At 36.3% G+C, this 22,695-nt stretch overlaps 1 protein-coding gene across 3 annotated transcripts in view; it reads left to right on the top strand.

The window, feature by feature from the left end:
• The window catches only part of LOC5574438 (apoptosis-inducing factor 3), a 26,942-nt gene continuing 4,247 nt past the window's right edge, over positions 1 to 22,695 (top strand). The window contains exons 1-2 of one of the 3 annotated variants that reach the window (XM_011495285.2): positions 1 to 445; positions 13,638 to 13,960. In XM_011495285.2, the coding sequence (XP_011493587.2) occupies positions 388 to 445; positions 13,638 to 13,960 (381 nt within the window). In that variant the 5' untranslated portion in view covers positions 1 to 387. Of the gene's footprint in view, positions 446 to 13,230; positions 13,561 to 13,637; positions 13,961 to 22,695 lie in introns of those variants that run through there. The other 2 variants (XM_021855728.1, XM_001661402.2) reach the window with 2 other exon arrangements.

Raw genomic sequence — 22,695 nt, forward strand, 5'->3', positions numbered from 1 at the left:
TACAGTAAATAGCTAGTAGTCATCGGGGGTGCAACGGCTTGTGGCTCAAGTGCGCGGCTTCAATAGGTAGAACAAATTCCCAAATCGTGTTGTCTGTTTTCGGTTGTAAATTATATTTGCAAAATCAAACGAGAGATACAGCTCGTAGTGTTTGATAAATTACATTGATTGATCCGGTAGTAAAGACGACGCGCCGATTTTTTCGAATCGAGATGATATCACGGAAAGATTAGTGACGAACGTCAACTATAATAAAAGCACTCAAAACTGCTCTCTGGCAAGGTACTCGAAAAGAGTTTGGTTCAGTTTATTTCTATAGCGACATCGTGGCAGTTGTATTATTTATTTGTATCGAGTCATTCAACTAGTCGTAAACGGTTGTGAACCATGGGCTGTGCTTCATCTAAATCAGAATCCCCCAAAGCTTCCAACGGGGACATTACTGGTAAGTCCCAGACAACGTGTAACAGTGAGCTAATGTGCTAAATAGCAATAATAAAAATAATGGTCGACCAAGCATGACGAAGTCTGCCAGGTGGCTTGTGTCTATGCTACATAAGAAATAATGTTTGTTAGCGCGAATCCTTGGTACGAGCGTGAGTTTTTTTTTGCACTGGAGTGGAGACCTTGAAAAGATCAACCTTGGCGAAGACTTGTGTTAGTGTTAAATCATAGACCTCAAACAGCATGGCATGTATGTTGAATTATGTGCGACGTTCTTTGCGAAACTGAAAGTGAAACTGTGATTCCCTAGCAGACCATAAAATGCGGGTCGTTAACAAGAGCGCGTTTACAAGTCGGTAGCAGTAGCACAGTAACTTAGTTCGATTAAATTATGCACATAGGGTGCCGGTACCAATGGTTGTAATGTACCAGTATATTGGACTATGGAATAAAACGAACATTTTTCGATAAAAACGACATGTGCTATTTTTGGTGGATAGATCGCCTCTAGTTTAGTCGATTTGCCAAATTTCAGCTTTTTATCTTATCAAAAAGTCATATAAATAATTAAGTTTACGTAAAAAATTGGCTCCCTTGCACCAATAGTAGCCGTCGTGTTCCAGTAGTGGATCAACGGTTGGAAGCAGTTTTTAAAATGGATGTATAAAAATGAAGAAAAGTCCCAGAGATGATCTTAATGGTTCATTCGAAAGATATTAGTTGCTGTTCCGAGGGAAAAATGTTAAACCTATGTAAAAATTTACCATTTTGTTTTTAAATTCCTTGTATCATTCCCGAACGTCTACTACTGGAGCACTAGCGCAACTACTGGAACACGTGTACCAATAGTGGCTCAAGCGATTTTATGTTAAAAAAATAGTTTTATCACTCTTTTTATATTTTTTCCATACAGTAGAGGTTGAAATCTTTTTGTTAACGTCAAAAGATCTTAGTTAGGGCTTTTCGTTATTTTGTTGTGATTTTTTATAGCTTAGGTAGTCCACTAATGGCACCGGCACCCTACATTAAATTATGCACATACGACAAGGAACTAAGGAACATGAAACGGATAAAGGAGCACCAGTAATATAATTAAAAAAAGTAAACATTTATTCATGGGACTGTGTTTTAACTATAATAACAAATGTGTTAATAAAGTTCCAATATTACAAGATAGAAGATTTAAAGTATTAAGCGGTAAAAAGTTAGAAACAGTTTTTCGCCGAAGTTGGATTTTTATCAGAATCTATCCGAGATTCCCAACTTCAGAAGTGGTGCTCTGATGGTACAACTGTATTTACATAGCATTTAAAAAAAACAAAACTGATGGAGTACTTAACGCTTAAGGGGGCAGGATCCGTCATTGATTTTGGAATTTTCAAAAGCAGTTTTTTCGTTCAAAATCAAGAAAATTTACGGGAAAATGTGTTCACTGTATTCTTTTCTCCAAACGAAACACAGTGAACACATTTTCATCGAAAAATGTTTTGTTTTGAACAGAAAAACTGTTTTTGAAGTTTCCATGATGACGATGATTGCGATAACGGAGCGTTGATCGTTAAGGATCCTTCATTAAATCGTCAGCGATCATCAAAAAACTTAAAGCCATATGATTCGTTATATTGTGAAAATAGTCTTATAAAAATCAATTCACTGCTTTCTAGATAGCAAGAACAATGATACATTTTCATGCACATTGCTTTGATTTTGAGCGAAAAACTGGTTTATAAAATTTGTAAAACTATGATATTTATTTTCCTCTTAACGTATTTTTAGAACGTCCATTTAACATTCTATATTTTTTAAATAGTAACAATTCACATATTTGACATTATTACTTCAATCTACAATCATCGAAAGTTTTGAAAAATGAAATAAAAATTGGCTAAATAACACCAAGAAGATAGCTAGTTTATTTTCGTCTAAAAACACTAGTGGGCAATTCTAGCAATTGGCGACCAAAAGTGAGGTTAGGTTGCGAAAGTTTTTCAAATTGAAATGAATATTTATGGTGCCCTGTGTCTTAAATTGCAAAAATCTTGTCAGTTAATTGGTTGTGGTGATTTTTCTTCCAAAGTTATCACTAGAAACGGATGCACTAATCCCTATTCTAGAAGAGCGCCATCTACGTATTTTAGCTTTGCGTTAGACCGCCAAATGGTCGAAAAAGTTAAATATTAGCCTGACATAATTTGTGTATCATTCCAAATGTGCTTCAACCTAGATCGGCTATGAATGCGATGATGTACTGAGAGACTTACTGTCATCAATTAATGGCATTTTCTCAAGAAATATTTAAAGGATTTAAATGAAGAAGTTCAACTGATTTGATTGAAAGATGTTTTGTGCAATTATCGGTAAAAATCTTCGATTTTCTAATGGAATCGATGGTATCCTAGTGTAAATCCTAAGGCCGTCTAAGATTTCTATTCGATTACTCCATAGGTTCTTCAGGAAAACTTTTATCTTTTGAAAAATTCACTTTACAATAGATTCCTTGAAAAAATAAATAGAATAATTCTTGTATAAATTACTTAGCAAATAATTGAAAGAAGCCCTTACTGAATTCTTCTTCCCAACAAAGACAAAACTTGTTTCTCAATTAAGTGCTAAGTTCTGATATCCCATGAAAGATTTACTGGATAAGTTCGAGGAAAAAACCTCTTTGAAAAAATGCGCTGGAGAAAAAATTTCTAAGATTCTACGACTAAAGAATTTTCTAATCGAATGCTTAAAAATCCTTAATGAAAATCTCGATTGAAAATAAAACATACATAGATGTTCTAGGGGGCCCAGATAGCCGTAGCGGTAAACGTGCAGCTATTCAGCATGACCATGCTGAGGGTCGTGGGTTCGAATCCCGCTGGTCGAGGATCTTTTCGTAAAGGAAATTTTCTCGATTCCCAGGGCATAGAGTATCTTCGTACCTGCAACACGATATACACATGCAAAAATGATCAATCGGCAAAGAAAGCTCTCAGTTAATAACTGTGGAAGTGCTCATAAGAACACTAATCTGAGAAGCAGGTTTTGTTCCAGTTGGGACCAGAAAGAAGAAGATGTTCTAAATCATGACAATCATGAAAGAAATTCTAATAAAAACCATGGATAATTTCCTTGAGACATTCTTAGGAAAATTACTAGTTGATTTCTTAATGATAATCTCAGTAAAAATTTTGAAAGATATTCTTTCAGAATCGTCAAAGGAATCATCAAATAATGTCCTGGAATTAAATCATAAACAAAATAGGAAATCACTTTAAGGTGAAGATGAATCGAAGCCAAACCTCAAATTTTCAAGAGCACGAATCTGGCGAACCGCTCAGCTTAAAGAACGAATCAGCTTAAACAAATGTTTGGTTCTCCAGATTCGTGCTCTTGAAAATTTGAGGTTCGACTTCGATTCATCTTCACCTTAAAGGTGCCCAAAGTCTAGAGGAGATCGTATGAAGGATTTCAAAATTACTAGGCCACTAAAGTTTTTATCTAATAATTGTTTATAGATTCGACCCAATTCGATCAAATGAGTGAAAGGGATATTTGCTGGGTTGGGGAGCAAGGTCAGGCGCGCCAGTGTTAATATTCCAACCCACATCATGATCCACATTAGAGTGATGCAAATTTTGAAAATTTGGCTCCCCTATGCTTAAAAGATTTGTATTATGGTAAATAGCATCTTCCCAAAGTTTGAAGTGATTCGGAAGAAATTTGACTGTGCACACGCCATTTGAAGTTTATATGGAGATTACTATGGAAAACGCCAACCTTTTGTGTTCAGCCCTCTATCTCGTCGTCATACACACTTAAATTATTTTACGGATTCCTGTAAAATCTCAACAGCTGAACAGTTCGGTGAAATAAATTAACGGAGTACGGTAAATTTTTACAGTATTCCGTTAAAAATCACCGGAATCCGTAAAATTTCGACGGAATTACGGTGTTTTATTTCACCGGACTGTTCGGCTGTTGAGATTACGGTGAAATTCATCGTAATTTCTTTCAAATCATTTCAAATTTTGGGAGAATGATTTTTGTCATAATTGACATCATTTAAGCATAGGGGAGCAGAAACTTCAAAATTTGCATCAGTCTAATCCACATCCTTCTTCTAAGCATTCTGATGATTAGGTCAATGGACGCCAAAATCATTGAGGTGTCAACCAAGTCATGTAATAGACATTCATCAACCAGCTCGGATGTTGAATGAGGAAGGAAATAGAACGATCATTCCAATTATCTGGAACTACACCATCAAATGTCGTTTGGGGCGTCCATAAATAATGCCACGCATTTAGGAGATGGAAGAGGATGAATGAGTGAAGAACAGGGGGGGTATATGCAACGAGGTTCGCCTACCGTACATGTTTTGTGGGTGTATTCGTTTGGCTCACAACGCTGCTAGCTATCCCGCTGTTTGAGTGTTGAAATGCATCAGCATTTGCTGTCTGGCATGGCCCGCGTTCAACCTGTGCTGTTTGGGTCGGCCCGTGTGAGAGATGATGCTGTTTGGGACGGCCCACCCGAGAGATGATTGTTAGGCGAGCTTTGTTTGTAGTTGACAGCCGTACACCCACCCTGGTATGGAACCAAGAGAAGAACGCGTGAGAGGTGGATAGTTTTCTCATTGCGTAACGTCATTGATGGCAGATTTATAGCAAGATCAACAAGTTCTTTTTGCGAGTTTGAGTGCTACTCCACTCCATCTGTTTTACAACACAGAAAAGTATTGCAATGCTATCTTGTCTTACTTCTTTTTTTCTGGCATCACATACTTAGCAAAGCCAAGCAGAGCCTTCTTATTTTTGCATTAAAATAAAACTTATATATTTCGTATCTCGATATCGAGTTAGAGTACCAAAGTAAAAGTTGGTTTTCATGGCTACCTCGATGGTCCCTTGGATCGCAGTTGCACTAATTTTGTGTTCTATAACTCGATTCCTCCCTAACTCGATGGTCCCTCCAGTATCGAGTTATGGAGAGTAAACTGTAATAACATTTTTTATAGGCATCGGGCACCTCTTTCTTCATTTTGTTTTCATTTTCAAATAAAAAAAAAAGATTATGACTTTAAAGGCTTAATTTATTTACATAAACATTTATAAATATGTTCTAGGTACTTGCGCTACTTTCCGCACGAAGAGATCAAATTTGCAGCTCAATTTCCTTCTACTAAATTAAAATCAGCATTCATGTTATCTTGCACGTAACTGCAATTAATCAAAACAGCTAATTAGCGCCCAATGGTATGGGTATCCTATTGTAGGGGGATTAGGGGCATAATGAACATACGGGGCGAAATGGACACCCTCTCAATATCTGATAATACGCATATTTCATCAAAAGTCCATTCACTGCATGAAATCTTTAATGCATTTGAAATGTTTGACGGTATAAAAGTTTATTTTTTGCTTCAATTGTTCTTCAAAATTTGACTTAAAATTTTTCTCAGTTTCAAATTGGCATATAAGCAAGACCGTGGAAGAATCTAATTTTTGAGCAAAGTAACGAACCCAGAGAGGTTCTTTTTAGCTATTATGATTGAGGGAGAGGCCTTTTGCATATCGGAATGATTGACAGTCATTGAATATATTGGAATTACTAAATTTCATGCAGGTGTTCATTTCGCCCCGATACCTTTTAACCAGCCTTGTTTTCGACCCAATTTTCTATCTCGCTTTTCTGACATATGATATGATTTTTATCACTATGAATGAATGTGGCACGTCGTACTAACATCAAATTTGAAAACTAGCCGGGGGTAAATTAAAAACATTGCCATTTAAGGGTCTTAAAACGAACATTTGCTTAACGTGTCCATTATGCCCCTAATTCCCCTAGATGTGGTTGTGAACCTAGTGGAAAACAACATGCATTCTGCCTCGAAAAACACGCAGAATCCGGGCGTAAATTTTTCAAATTGGGTGATATTTCCACATGCATTTTGATGAATTTGGAAAGCTTGTGCAAGTTTCTTTAAGGAAAACAAAAACATACTGTGTATGACGAGCGTACGCTAGTCTTCGTGCGTTCAAATGTCACTTAACTCTACACAGAGAAAACGGAAAACCCATATTTGAGTATGTATCAGTGGCGCAACCAAAGGGGGGTTTTGGGGGTCAAACAAACATGCAGATATGTATGCATATCGAAACCGTTTAAAAAGCTAATAAATGAAAAATTCTATGTTTTAAAAAATCTTTTGCTTTACGGCATTTAGCCAAATTTTACCTCCAGAGAACACGTAAATTTACGGAGACCAATTTTTCGACTTGCACTGAAATATTATTCTCTGTGTTGAAAAACTTGAAAATGTATGTAAGAGACAGAACAGACGAAGAGTGTTTGAACGCTAACACGCTAATGTATGTGCGTCACGGTGTCTTTTTCATGTAACTTTATAGCAAAAAATTCGGCATGTCTCAAATTTGGACCAATGAAAGACTTCCTCTTTCATTTGCTGCTAAAATGAAAATAATCCATCGGGGGGTCTAGAGCAATTTTTTTTTTTGAAATTTTGTTGTTTGTGATATTATTTTGATTGCACCGTAAATTAATAAATTTTGGTGAGGTGAACGGATTTAAATGAGATGAAAATGCTGCAAAAATCTAGTGTCAATATCTTGTGGATTATATTCTAGACAGCTCTAGCCCTAAAAATGTACAAGCCGAAGCTGAAATTTAAATTTTCGAGTTACCTCTCTTTTGCTTTCATCCATTGTTGAAATTTGCATTCCTTTTAAAACTAAGTTGTCAAACAACCTGTTTTCAATTTTTATTCGTAACTCAAGAGCAATATTAATCTTTTGACTTGGTTTAGGAACAAGCGATCGAAAGACAAAAGGTCGAAAGGACAATAAGTCGAAAGACAAAAGGAACACAAAACAAATGGTCGAAAATGCAAAAGGTCAAAAGGATCAAAGGTTTCAAGTGATTTGCATTATGGGAAATTAAGTAATTTTTGAAAGAAGATTTTTGACCTTTTATCCCCTCTTAATTCCTGTTCGATCTTTTGCCCTTTCGACCTTATGTCATAGATTCTAAAAAATTGACAAGTTCACATTTGTGCCAAAGACAGACGCAATATAATTTTTCATAAATCCAATATTCCAACCCAATTGCAATAGCAATGCAATATTGACACTATTGTCCACGTGTTTGTTGTGAGAATTGACAGAACTTTGCTTTTGTTTGCGATGGTAAAACAAACAGAATTGCTGACAAATATTCTCAGATTAGCCAGTCTAGGGCTGAAAATCTCTTAAATGAAGATAAGAATATATATATAATAATGCTGACGAATATACACTTGCTTCTTAAATTGCTGGTAGAAAAAGGGCAAATGAATTCATACAAACATCGATAGGTTTCATTAATAACAAATCTACCTGTGGAAGATTCATCGTGTGGTCGTAATATTTTGTTTAGAGATCTCAATGAGTGCTGTAATGTTCAGTTTTAGCATAGTTTTATTAGAGTTGTACGGAATTCTATAGTAATTCATAAAACAAATGCATTCAATCAGCTTTGAAAATGTTACTCAGTAACTTTATGATTTTGCTAGCTTAATAACGAAATCATACGAAGCTTTAACAAAAATATCAGGTGAATCATATAAGTCTCCGATTACACCAAAAAAGGAGCCAAAAACGGTGATCCGTAGTGCATACAGATTTGTTTACTATTAATATCCAGCGAACTCAAGTACTATGTTTCGTATAGCATTGTTGTGTTCAAAATTTCTAAAAGCGCCAGCTCGAACAACATTTGATGCTTATTTTCCATCAATAGACGTTCGAGTTGGCGCTATTATTAAATTAGAAGAGTCACAGGGATTCAAAATCATGAAGTTTGAGCCGTCGCATGCCTAGTTTTGGTGCTAAAACTTAGTGGTCCCATATTACGGGTTTTCCGGTGGTCATTTCGGTACCCAACAGAACCAGAATAACCATCAATTCATTATTTTGGCAAAATACATTCAAACATAAAAAATCGTGAAGAATTGGACACAAGTCATTTGGTTTTTTGGCATCAATCCGAGTAATTTCATCGAATTGTCCAGATTGGGTACCGGTTCTGCATGGACCATACTGGACCGAGTTTTTCAAGGGATGTGCACCGGTTATTGGTTCCTTATTACAGAGTAATTTTATGACAAAATATCCATCATCGGAATAGTACCGATGACAATTACATACACAAAACTGCGATGGAAACTTACTTTTCGGATGTTCCGGGTTTCCGGAACCGGGTATATGGTTTGAGAAATTGATTTGAGAATCTAAATGATTTGAAAATCTCTATTTACAGTCCACGTAAATACCTATTCAATAATATGAGGATGGTTCAGATTACTTGTTCATTTACAAAACTACTGGTTGTCAAAGTAAGGGTATCCAAAGGGCCTTTTTTTTTCAGATGTAGCAGGTTCCCGGTGGCCACAGTGACACAATTCCGGATCTCCGGGAGAGTTTCTGAAACTAGACGTGAACTAAATTCGGCCAACACACTGATTTTTTTGAGCTGTTTGAATTTTTGGGTCGAAAACGACCCTAAGTCACAATTTGTAAATTTTAGTTTTTGGAAGGGAGCTCCCATTCAAAACTTTTGTTTCCGCAAAAATAAATGTTCCCACAAAAAATACCTAATTGTCAGAAAACGTCAAATTGCTAGGTTATTTCAATCAAAAGTTACAATGATTTGAATTTTGAAATGGGTTGAAAACGACCCAAGGTCCTTACTAAGGTTGAGTTATATCTCAAACTCCTTAAAAAAATTGTTAAAAAAATATTGTTCTAGACCCCCCGACCGATTATTTTCCTTTTGGTAGCAAATGAAAGAGGTAAACCATGGCTTTCTTGTGTCAAAATTTCAGACATGCCGAATTTTTTGTTTTGAAATTGCTCTACGAAACACACCGTGGCGTGCTTCCAAATGTAGCATGGATAAACTTTCGAACAAACTACGAAAAATGTAAATTTCAACGATGTCAGAATATTGTAATCTCGTTTAGCCATTTATATATAAAAAATAGAATCTAAGGTAATGCTTGTAGAGAACGAAATATTCTTTGGAAGCCGAAGGTTTCTCCATACCCAACAAACGTATTTCGGAGAACTTTCAGAAAATTTCACCGTGTACAACAGATTTCCTTAGAGCAACGTTGTAAATTCATATAAATGGATGCCCAGGGTGGACGAGAGAAGCTTAATTTTGCAGATGGTGATACGTTTTTCTTTGATGTTAATATAGCAACATTTTTTAATTTTTCTGTTCGAATTTTTTCCCTCGTTTTACTTTCCCAAAAACATATTATATTAAAGTTCATCCTGGTTGCGCTATTGGTATGTTTTAACTTATTTTTGAATTATTTTTCTCTCCCTATTTCATTCGCTCCTTCTATTGTTGTCAGAGAGCGAAGAGCAAAACTACCCAAAAACCGAAATTTTGTGCGTTACCTCAAAATTGAGTAAGTGGCAGAATTGAAAAATATTCTCAATATTCAAGTATTTAAGCTTAATATGGACCAATGATCCACTTACCCATTTGGTACACCTCCCCCACTGTACCTTACCAAGACTTTCTTTATGAAAAAAGTATTTGAACAATGTTTAATATCAGGCTTTAACTAAATTAGTAGTTTTTCAATAATAAATTATATTTTATCAATCGTTTTACCATTGAAACACTTAGTTGACTTTTGGATTAATCTGAAGAGTATGAAATCATAAAATGATATAGTAAAATATAGCAATATAGTAAAATCATAAAAGGTACCGCGGGGTAAGTGTGTAAATGGAGTAAGTAAAAATAATTGGTATATTTTATTGAATATGTGAATTAACGTTTTAAACTTATGCGTAAACCTTTGAGGACATTCAGAACATTACGAAAGGTAAGAGATTCCTGAGATTTTTCAGCCATTAGTGCACAATAGAGCGAAACATTGTTAACCTGTCAACTATTATTTCGTAACAAGTTGGTGGCGTGCAATCTTATTTTAAAATTTTCAGTGGAAATAAGTTGCGGAAAATTATTTACTGTACCACTTCTAAGTTGTCCCCTCTGACAGTTTCAAACTGAAATAAAAAAAAGTTTTGGAATTAATTCGACGTAAACATAAAAATAACTAAATTGAAATACCGTCAATTTTTTATACACGTGGGGCAAGTGAAAAGTGTCTCATTAGAGATTGAATTTGTGTTTTCTCTTTAGGTAGCTAGGGAAGGTGTACCGTTATTCGCCATGTACCAGTTATTCGCCACCCCGGGTTATTTACCGTTTTACGACATATATGGTTGCCAATTGTTTAGTGTTCGCTAAATTGCATTAAGATGATGCGGAAACGTTCTTGGAAACCGCAACATTTTCTCAGAAAATAATAGAAAAAAAATATTTTCCCTAAAATTGTTGCTCCTTTGCACCTATTTTTCGCCATGATGTTCCTGATTTGCCGCCCTCCATAAGAAATCAGCGTAGGTGGCGAATTCAGGAACCGAAATTAAAATCGTGGCGAATACTGGTGCAAGTGGTCCAGTTTTCGCCACCCCCATTTTTAATACAAAAACAAAGTTTCTGAATAGTTTTTGCATTGTCGCAGTTGCATTGATTTTGTGTTCTGTAACTCGATACCTCCCTAACTCGATGGTCCCTTCAATATCGAGTAAGGGAGAGATGACTGTATAAACATTTCTTTGGGAATATGCACTATATTGCAATTTCAAAAGAGGTTTTGTTCAGTAGCTCCAGCAAATTCATCTCTGACAAAGCAAGACAATTATTAGATACATGCTAAAGTTTTGTAATTGCACATTTTGGTCAAAATGTGTAAACTAGTTATGAAAACTGTGGAAACTCTTGTGGTTATCAGTTACTACACTCAAAATAATCCAAACGTCATTGTTACGTGGAAACATACGTGATTTTTATCCCTCGTACTTTTCACGTAGCACCGTTAATCATTGGTAGCACAGAATGAACGCATGAGCTATTGAACTCCGTTTGATTCACCAGCGTTACACGTACGAGCTACGTGGATTTTCCCGTAGCTTTTACGAAGCGTTTCAATATGTCCTACATTGTTTTCCCTTCAAATTTATTGAAATGGAAGCCCACCTTATTTTCAATAAACTTCTGAACTGAATTATTTCCCAATTCAAAAAATGTAAACCAACTTTGAAGATTGAGGTATATTTATTTTATCCAAACTAAGCTTTTCGAATAAAAAAATCCAGCGAGATATCCAATACTGCTCCCATATTTTCTGGTCGATTCTGCTGTAGCCTTTACATGCTATAATATGAATGAAATCAGGACGCCATCTTAGCATTCGAGATCAACACTGAATGTACGTGCGATATGCAAATGTCAAAATGAACTTGGGTACCTACGTGATTTTCATGTAAGTGTGAAAGGTAACCCCAGTGATAATCACCGAGTCTCTATTTTGTGGTTATGTATGGTTTAGTAAGCATTACCTTAGTCAGGTGAAGTGGAGGTAAAATGAATTTCGAATGGTCTACGTGATTTTTCACGTAGCTATGACGTTTGGATTTTTTTGAGTGTATGAATGTAGATAGCAGTTACTATAAATCAACCAAATAAGAATGCTGCTGCGCTATACTTTTATTTATTTATTTCGTCAATCATTTGTAGACTACATAGTTACATAGTTTCTTACATAGTATCTAAGAAAAAAATGTGTCATTATTGTAAAATAGTAAAATGATGCCTATTTCAATACTTTATATTCATTTAGAATAAATGTACTCTCGTGACTACTTTTCAATAAGCATGAATTGATTCTCATTCGATTTTTGTCACCTTTGATGGAATACAAAAATATGTTTTCTGCAATTTCTCATCGTAGTAGGCTGTTTTTCATCACGCCAATCTGTCATGAAACGGCCTAATTTTATGCACTAATAACTGCAAAAGTCGCAATAGTCATTACGCAACTGATTTCAGTGGCTATCACGCAACGCTTTTTCATTACGCAACTGTTTTGAATTGCGTAACGGATCATTACCCAACAATTTTCAGAAATTGCAAAAAAAAGAGGTGAATGCATCCCGATACGATACAGCAACCCTTGTTGGACAAATGTACGATTCGTGCTGTAAAAATCGTAATTCAGCAACTTGTTGCGTAAACTACTATTGATCAATTATATACGCTTTTATCATGTTTGACGATTGTTTAAAATCCGGGCTCGCAGTGACAGTTTGTGCCAGGAGAATCTCGGCTCACCTTGACGTACAGAAATTTCGTATCGGTTTCTCCCTCCCAGTCTGCGGACATCTATAATCGTTTTCAAGTTATTTGACCAGAGAATTGTTACGCATAACTAAGCAAAATAAAAGTATATGGAGACACAATAGAAACATACTATTTTTTTCTGTTTTGCACGAAAAATTCCTTGAAAACCATCAAATAAAAGTACCATAAATTATACTGTTTTGGTATGAATTTAGTACAGCATTTTTTCACAATACTATTTTAAAAATGCATAATGATTTTATTGTACAAATGCAATAATGGTACAAAAGAATAGAACAGATAGGAAGTGAATTGTTAAGTTTACGCTTCGTTTTATGGTTAACCTATTGGAAAATATTCTATTGTTACAATAGCATCTAAAATCTATTGTAATTGAATTGTTATCAGAGCATACTACTAAGAATATTCAATGATTTAAAATGTTTCAATACAATTTCCTCACTACTAGCTGATTTAATGTTTGGAATTTCGCACTGAACTTCGTTCACTTCCCTCCACCGTCATATCTATTCCATCAGCTGTGTGAATGGCTGTCGCTCGCTTCGCAAGGACATTGGGCCAGAGCACAAAGCAGAACGAATAAATACCCATTCCTACACTACCTACCCTACCAAATACCGAAGTGTACAAATATTTCTAAGTAGAAACCGGTCTTCTTTCGGTTTTGACGCGCTTAGTCGTCCGGTTTCCATGGTGCCGGCTGGTCATTCCGATTCGTCCGTGCACTAGTTGTTGCTGGGGGATTCCGTATGCTACGCGCTGCTTTGCAAATTTCCAATCGATTAGTAATACCTGCTCGATCTCGCGGCAACGACTCTAGGAAAATGATGTCACTTTTGTGTAATGATTTTGAATTCGTTTCGAACTTCACGTTGCTTATCAGGTGCTTATCGTTTTACGTGCGATTTCCATTGCAGCCAAAGTTACCGGAGGCGCCTCGCCGGATGGTGGCTACGTTGAGGACTTCATTTGCAACGAGAATGACATCGGCGAAAATGAGATGAAGGCCTTCGAGGTGGACGGAGGCAAGGTGCTACTGGTCAAACAAAAAGGCAAGTTGTCGGCAATCGGAAACAAATGTTCCCACTATGGAGCGCTGCTATCGACGGGAGCGCTGGGCGAGGGCAGAGTGCGCTGTCCTTGGCACGGAGCATGCTTCAACATCGAAACGGGTGATATCGAGGACTTTCCGGGTCAGGATTCCCTGCCGTGCTTCAAGGTCACCGTGGAACAAGGCCGGGTAAGATTCGATTATTTTTAATTGTGATATCCTAGCCAATCTATCTAGAAATTTATCCAAACGAATTTTCTCTAACGATTGAGAAGAGAGAGATATAAGTTCCACGTCGTTTGGATAGAAGAAGTGTTCAATAATAAGGTACAAGGTGCCAGAGTCATAAAATGCATATTTCGGTAGCATTATGAGCATGACTAAGCATATTAAGGTGTATCGTGAATATGAACCGAAACCACACCTCATATGAAACAATACAAATCTAAAAACCAGAAATTCGCTAACGCTGAAAAGTTGGTCGATTAGTCACTCGTAGGACAGGTGGTGACCAATCGATAACATTTTCGGTGCAGAGCACTTTTTTTGATTCGATGTACCTAGGGTCCATTCACAAATTTTATAACGCTGAAGGCGATGGGTGGAGGTCTTTAATATGTTACAGCTCATACAAAATTTAAAATATATTCTTACAAAATTCGTTTCAAGGGGGGTGGGGGGCGTCAAAAATGGCCATTATTTGCGTTATGAAATTTGTGAATGAACCCCTTCTCTTAAAATTAGCCAAGTTTCCCCTCTACCAGGACCAATACTCAAACGGACTAGGCTATGGTGCCCACACTGTTTTTTTATTCGTATTGTGACGTGGTAGTTTTTGAAAAATACCCATATTCCCTTGCTTCTGAGAAAAGGAAGCATTGTGAAAATCAGAATTTTTTTGAAATAGTAGTGTAGTAGTATCATTACTCATATTGTCTAAGTGTCTAGTCGAAATGGTTTTGAATAATTTGTCATTTGAGTGCTATTCTGATTACTCTTGTCTTTTACGTAAGATAGAGTCTTAAATGTCAATTGTTGTCAAGTCTTAACAAAATTAGGCTGTTTAGTATTCTAGTTAATTTCGTTTTTTTGTTGTCAAAAGTATTCATTGGTCATTACGTTCATAAATCCTTGAAGAAAAAAGTCACTTCCCTTGTCTGTTCAACAATTTCTCGAAACTGGCAAGTGAACCCTAATGATCGATCTCAGCGTCTTACTTTCCATATTCATTATTATAGTGAATATTTAAGAGTAAAGCTACCTTAGACTTCTATTACAGTCTCCTACAAGATTCACTTTTCGGTGGCAAATGCAATGCTTCACAGCGCCTACTTTCTATTTGTATATTTTGCGAAAATGTAGCTGGAATTAGATTTTCTATACCATTGTTATAAAAGAGGTATTTATTATTATGGCAATGTAAAAACCATATTAAAATAAGATTGACGCCACTTATTTCTACTCAGTGAATCTACTAGTCTTTTTTTCTCAGAGCAATATTCCCTACGTCGTATATGATAACCATGTGTCTAGTATAAGAGTGTCTAATATAAGAGTGGCTACGGATCATTCTGATTAGCAAAATGCAAACTGATTGTCACCAATAGTATTAATGTCCACTTCGAATAGATTAATTATTACAAATGGGCATCAATTCTATGGGGCTACCCCGTTTGGCATAAAATCATTTGGCATAAAGTCGTTTGGCATAATGGTCATTTCGCATAATGTTTATTTGGCATAATGGACGTTCGGTATAAAAGAAAAGAAATTAGAAATTTAAATAGTGCTACTTAAAAAAAGATCTGGTGATCAAAAGAAGGGAAAATCGTCGATGAAAATGTTGGTTGTTATAATGCCAACGTACACTCAGGCAAAAGTACTAACGAAGTTCATTATTTTCACTTATGTTTATTTGCCACAAGAAATTTGTAAGCATTTCATTACTTCGCATTATGAATTATTCCAAATTATGCCATTGTAATATCTTGCTTATTCCATAGACCAGCATTATGAACATTGACAAAAAATTTTATGGATTCAATACTTCTGTAGTATGAAGTACATTACTATTTATAACGGAAATTGTTATAAACAGTATGCTGTTCAATCGGCATATTGATGAAACTTTTGATGATTTTTCCTTCGACATGCTGAGAAATAAATTGGCCAAAGTTCAGAAATTCGATATTTCGAAATGGAAGTTCGATTTTACTAGTTGGTATGCGAATCAGATATTCGAAAAATGTACAATTGATTTAATCATAATTATTTTGTAAGATGTGAGCTGAATTATCATTCTCTACTTATTGAAATATGCTTTTGCAAATAATGTAAATTTTCATTTCCACAAAAAGTGCGTATTGTCGTTTCCAAATACTTGTTTCCATTAGTAATATTATGTAGGGTGACAACGGTAGCGGTGATTTTGAGATTGGCTATTCGGTTGGATATTCTATGAATCACTCATGTTTCGTCCAGCTTTTCTCATTTTATATTGTAAACTCCAAACTGCCGCTGAAAAATAAAATTTGTATCAACTTCAAATTTGTTAATATATTTACTAAAATATTACCCTTGCAAATATCGAAGAAAATTGATCAGGCGTCAGTGAGTGAATCCGCAATCAACGTAAGCGTTTCCAATTTCTACTAAGCACGCTTATCCACGTTTTCATAATAACAGTCTTATAACTTTTTCACACTAATGACAACAATTGAAATCGTAAGGCGCACAATGAAATTTGTAATTGTACATTAAGCTCAATTATTTTCTCGATTTTGTTTATCATTTTTATAGAATTGGCTAACAAAATCAATGAAAATCATAAGGTACGCATTGAAATGTGTAAGTGTTCATTAAGTTTAACTTCTTACTCGATTATAATTACCATTTCAATGGAAATTACTAATAATAGCAATGGAATTCATAAGGGGCGCAATGAAATTTGTAGGCGTTCATTATATTCAACTATTTTTTCCACTATGATTCCCATTTCAATGGTATAAAATCCATATTAGCCTTTTGAAACAGGCTTTTATAGATTTTTCCAGGCTTCATAAGGGAAATTTTATGAAGTTCGTTAATTAATTTGCCTGAGTGTAGAAAAGAAGGCAAAATTGTCAATGAAAATGTTAGTAGTCACAATGCAACCCCTAGTTTAACAACGTAATGAGAAACCCTTTTACGCCGTTCGTCGGTAGTGATTCGTTGCTGTATACATTACATCTGTACATCATCATGACTGATGTGATGATAGTGAACACCGTTCAATTTCGTTTCCCAAATGGAAGCCCACGACCGTCTTGGATCGAAATCGCCAATTTTATCAAGAAATTGGAGACGGATGTAGCATTAATGGAGACAACATACCGAACAGCGCGTGATCGATCGTTGTTCATCAAGTTTACAACCCAGGAAGCTATGATGAATTCACTAGAAAGCAACGCGGGACCACGATCGTTTGTCTATGCCAGTGGAACAACAGTAGAGGTGCGAATGACGATCGCAGGTGATAGTATGCGTTATGTACGTGTATTCGATTTACCGCCGGAACTACCTGACGATGAGCTACTATCTGTCCTCGGAGAATTCGGCAAAATAGAACATGTGGTACGAGAAAAATTCCCTCCGAATTTGGGCCTCGACCATATGTTCACAGGAGTGCGGGGAGTTTATATGGACGTCAAGAAAGATATCCCACCTTCAGTCGAAATGGTGGGTCGGAAAGCTTTAGCTTAGCTTAGCTTAGCTTAGACTGACTACACATATCAATGGTTGCTATTCCGTGATTGACCGAAGTCAGTGAAAATGCACAAAGAATCAACTAGAAGTTTGGCTGGGATTGGCCATAATCTTCTTCAATGTGCATAATTCAGTGCCTCTATTTATACAGGGTCAATAACGGCGCCGGCCACGTCCTTGCAATCAGGTGGGATTGGGGGAAGGAATGTTAGTGTGTAACCTTTGCTATTTGGAGACCGTGTTTGCCTCTGCATCTCCACAAAGGTTACTGGGAGGGATGTTTGTTAATGGGAAGGATCGTTGGGTCACAGGATTCACTTTGATAAGCGATTAGACCATGATAAATAATGATTTGTGAGATATATACATGCTTATTTGCAAATATAATATTTTCATTTGATATGAACAATTTCTATGTAGTGGAAAATTATGCCGACACTTGAGGTGACGAACCATTCAAAGTTTGTTGAACAAATACCTAAATGTAACATTCCTACAGCTGTCAGGTCGAAAGCATGTGTTATTATATTTTACTTATTTGAAAAGAAACAAAAAACTTGATTGGTTGGAACATCATAGAACACTCTTATTCTTATGCCGACACTTACAGTGGCGAATCATCCAAAGTTTGTTGAATAAAGTGAACTTTTCGCAAGTCTACACTTGTAGTGTTGAACCATTCAAAGTTTTTTTTTAATTACAAAAATAAAGGTAAAAAGGGGTGTTCTGAAAATAAAAAAATGTGAAACATAAATAATTCATGAATCAGAGTTTGTGTCGACACTCACAGTGACGAACAATTCATAGTTTGTTGAAAATTCATATTTAGGTCCCACAATTGTAACGATTAAATGTGCAGTCATACATCCCAAAGAACACACATGCTACAACTGATGCCCGTCAACTCTTATAAGACTATATTTTGTCATATAAGAGCTAACACGCATCAACCACAACACGTGCGTTACTCGGGATATTTTATAGATTAGAAATAGTAGCATGAAACGAGCTCACCAATTGATCCTTTATCCTTCACTGTGCAGCCACATTCCACTCTCAGCTTCACTCGTTTGCTTGGCTATATAAAAGCACTCAGAAAAAAAAGGCGCGCGACCCGAAAAGGGAAAAAAAAACTTGGCTTTCTTGACGCACTGCCCAGCAGCAAGCGTCAAGGTCAAAGGATCAAAAAGAACTAACCGATCACACCACTTTTTCACTTACTAGACCGACGCGCGACATGTTTGATCCTACCTCCGCCGCTCGCCCCCGTAGGAGCAAGCGTCAAGGTCGATAGATCAAACAGAACTAACCGATCGCGACACTTTTCACTTACTCTAAACGAACTAACCGATCACGCCATTTTTTCACTTACTAAACCGACGCGCGACATGTTTGATCCTGCCTTCGTCGCTCGCCCCCGTAAGAGCAAGCGTCAAGGTCGATAGATCAAACAGAACTAACCGATCGCGACACTTTTCACTTACTCTAACCGAACTAACCGATCACACCACTTTTTCACTTACTAAACCGACGCGCGACATGTTTGATCCTGCCTTCGTCGCTCGCCCCCGTAGGAGCAAGCGTCAAGGTCGATAGATCAAACAGAACTCTCGAAATGGTGGGTCGGAAAGCTAAAATTTTCTACGACGGTCTGAAAGACACTTGTTTTCTGTGTCAAACTGTGGGACATCGAAGGGACTCCTGCCCAAAGCGAAAAACTCGGGAAAGGAAGCAGGAAGAGAAGAAGCAGGATAAGTCAGCGAATTCGTACGCTGCGGTAGTTTCCGGAAAGCAAGCGTTACCGGCAGAAGAAGTGATACCGACGGACGAAATAATCGAAGTTCTCGATGAGGAGTTTATCGACATGCCTTCGGAAACAGACGACATGGAACAAAATTAGTTAACTTTGTGTGGAACTAAACTGGCTTCGAACGAGGAAACGCAGCGGCAGGAGAGCATGGAAAAAATGAAAGCGGCTGCCCTTGCCATCAAGGAAGCGTTTGAAAATGAAACAGCAAACATACGGCGAGCCAAATTTGCGAACTCGAGTTCCAGCACTGATTCACAGCCTAGGAAGAAAAGTTCCCGTAGATCTTATAATTGAATTTCTTTGAAATGGTTTATATTTAGAATAACAAATTTTGTAAACAAGATCCTCGGCTCCGTGGAGTTTTTAATTAAACAATTGAGCCTCTCAAATAAACGAAGTAGATAAAAAAAACGTAATGAGAAAGAACAGCCTATGACCAAAAGAAGGGAAAATCACATATGAGAATGTTAGCAATGGTAATGCCAAAAACATAGCAACTCAGTTTTCAATGTTTATGCCAAACGTCCATTATGCCAAATGACTATTATGCCAAACGACCGTTATGCCAAATTATTTTATGCCAAACGGCTTTATGCCAAATGACTTTATGCCAAATGGCGTCCCCCCCAATTCTATCAACGACGCAGAATGTCCGTTGGATCACATCCGAGATATCATTGCGTCTATGCCATATGAATATGTTTCCATCATATGGGCTAATGGATTATGCCCTCCCATCGCGGCAAGGTCGCATAACCAAGGGGAGGGAAATTCAGGGCTACCAACATTGATAATTCGACCTTTATGTCAAAAAGTGACGTTTGTCTTCGTTTAAAGTGCGCTATAGCCCACTTAACGAGAGCCCAATTAAAACGAAGCCTATTTAAAGATAGTACAATGAACAATAGTATGGGGCCCAGATAGCCGTAGCGGTAAACGCGCAGCTATTCAGCATGACCATGCTGAGGGTCGTGGGTTCGAATCCCGCTGATCGAGGATCTTTTCGTATAGGAAATTTTCTCGATTCCCAGGGCATAGAGTATCTTCGTACCTGCCACACGATATACGCATGCAAAAATGGTCAATCGGCAAAGAAAGCTCTCAGTTAATAACTGTGGAAGTGCTCATAAGATCTGAGAAGCAGGCTTTGTCCCAGTTGAGACGTAATGCCAGCAAGAAGAACAATGAACAAAATTCGACTTAATTTTGACAATTAATCAATAACAAAATATACTATCATGGTAAAATTTGTTATTTGTGCGAAAATACTGAAAAGCATTAAATATAAAAAAAAAAAAATTTCTTCATCACAGTAAAATATGTCATTATTTGGATATTTGAAAACTGTTTTTAAATAATTCATGAGAAAAAAACAATATCAAGTTTTGCCATAATAGCTCTTTTTACTATTATTATAATATTCATCAAAGATTTAAAAGGCTAAAGTTTTTTGCAGGAAAGCAAAAAGTTTAGTCATCATTCATGCTAAACTTTGATATTAAAGTCAAAGAACTAAAATTTACAATTATTTTGAACTACACGTGAATTGCTTATAGTTAATATTTTGTTATCGAATCATACATTTATTCAACGAGGCTTGCCGAAACAACGACAAATGCTGTAAAAATTGAAATTTTCCAAAAAAAAACATTCAAGACTGAAAAAAGCTCGAAAATTTATTTAAACATTTAAGATGTCCAACTTTCAGAACAGCATTCTCACTTCTAAAATAATATGTTTTCATTTACTAGACACGCCTTTAATTTTCCCTAATCTAAAGAATAAAAAAATGAGAGCATAAAGAACATATTGTATGAAAAATATTGTTTCGTCTGTCATGATTGAAAATGTAACCATTAAGGTAAAACAGTTTGGAATCAACTTCTAAGATTGCACTTAAACTTCAAAGCCACAAATCTCGCGAAGAAAGCATCCAACAACAATGTACTTTTTATTTTGGCTTTGTGAAGGTTTCGGTCCCTCAAATTGAACTTTAGGTACACATTTTCGCCCTCCTTGACGTAAAAATTGCCCCTATGAGGGCGATGTTGCCCACTTTGGAAATCACTGTGATAAATCATAAACCGTTGCAGGTGTATTAAAGTATTGGGAAGGTGATGTGTTTCACAGACAGATAATATTATGGTACACATTCTACTTCGTCACCGTCAAACCCAGAATTGCTAAGAAATTCTGTCGACTGTGCCTCGAAGAATTACATGCTCTTAGTGAAATTGCTAGATGAATACACACTGCACCAAATTACTTAAAAATTATTTGCATACATTTTTGAAAGGTTTATAAAACAATCTTTGCAAGAATTGCTGGAACGGTTTTTGAAATAATACTTTAAAGAAAACCTCGTAAGAATGAATCAATGACATGTAGTCGAATGACGTTTAGTCGAAAGTACATTTCGTCGAATGACATTTGGTCGGATAGAATTTATTTGCTTTAAGCAGCATATGACATTTGGTCGAAAAGGAATTCAGTCGAGGATTTAGTCTAATAGTGGTTTTCTAGATTGTTGTACAAAGTGACATTTTGACCATAAAGTTAACACAAAGTAACTGAGTCATTGGAAAGAGGGAAACATATATAGTATTGTACAACTGAAGGTAGCATATGCTAGAACAACATGATGGAGTGCAAGAAATCTGCATTGATGTAGGCACTAGTGTTTCTTGAACAGATTTTCCTTCAATCGCTAACTAGGGACAGACAGACAGAATTTTTCGTTTGATTATTCTCGATTGAAATAATTATCAACTTATTATCATTCGAAGTCATTGGCATGTTTGTCCAAGGAATGTAATTTAGGTGATTTCAAGCTAAATAGGGGGAAATGATAACATTTATGATAAATATTATCATTTTTGTAGCGCACAAAAATAAATTTTAAAATATAAATGTGAATTTTGATGATGTATTCTATAGTCGCCTCTCCACATCTCGATATCGAAGAGACCATCGAGATAGGGAGAGATCAACACAGAACAAATTTTTATTGAATACTAGATTGAAAATCACCCCGTCGCTAGGAAAATTGAAAATAAACAGACGTCATTTCGTATTTGCAAATTGCTTTGAATCCGTAAAATCTAGTCTAGTATCCTTTGATAATGGGCATATCAACATACGGAGAGAAAATCGGGAACGAAAATCACATCGAGATAGGGAGATATCGAGATATGGAGAGTGAAAATGTATGCAGAATGAAGGGACCGAACAAATTATCGACATAGGGAGAGATATCGAGATGTGGAGAGTCGACTGTAGTACCAAATTGGCCAATCATAAAAGGTGGCTCCAAATACCAGACACAATTTAGAAATAATTTGATTTCAGTAAATTCATACATCATCGACTG

The sequence above is a fragment of the Aedes aegypti genome, chromosome 3 (genome assembly GCF_002204515.2).
Source record: "Aedes aegypti strain LVP_AGWG chromosome 3, AaegL5.0 Primary Assembly, whole genome shotgun sequence".
Classification (NCBI taxonomy): domain Eukaryota; kingdom Metazoa; phylum Arthropoda; class Insecta; order Diptera; family Culicidae; genus Aedes; species Aedes aegypti.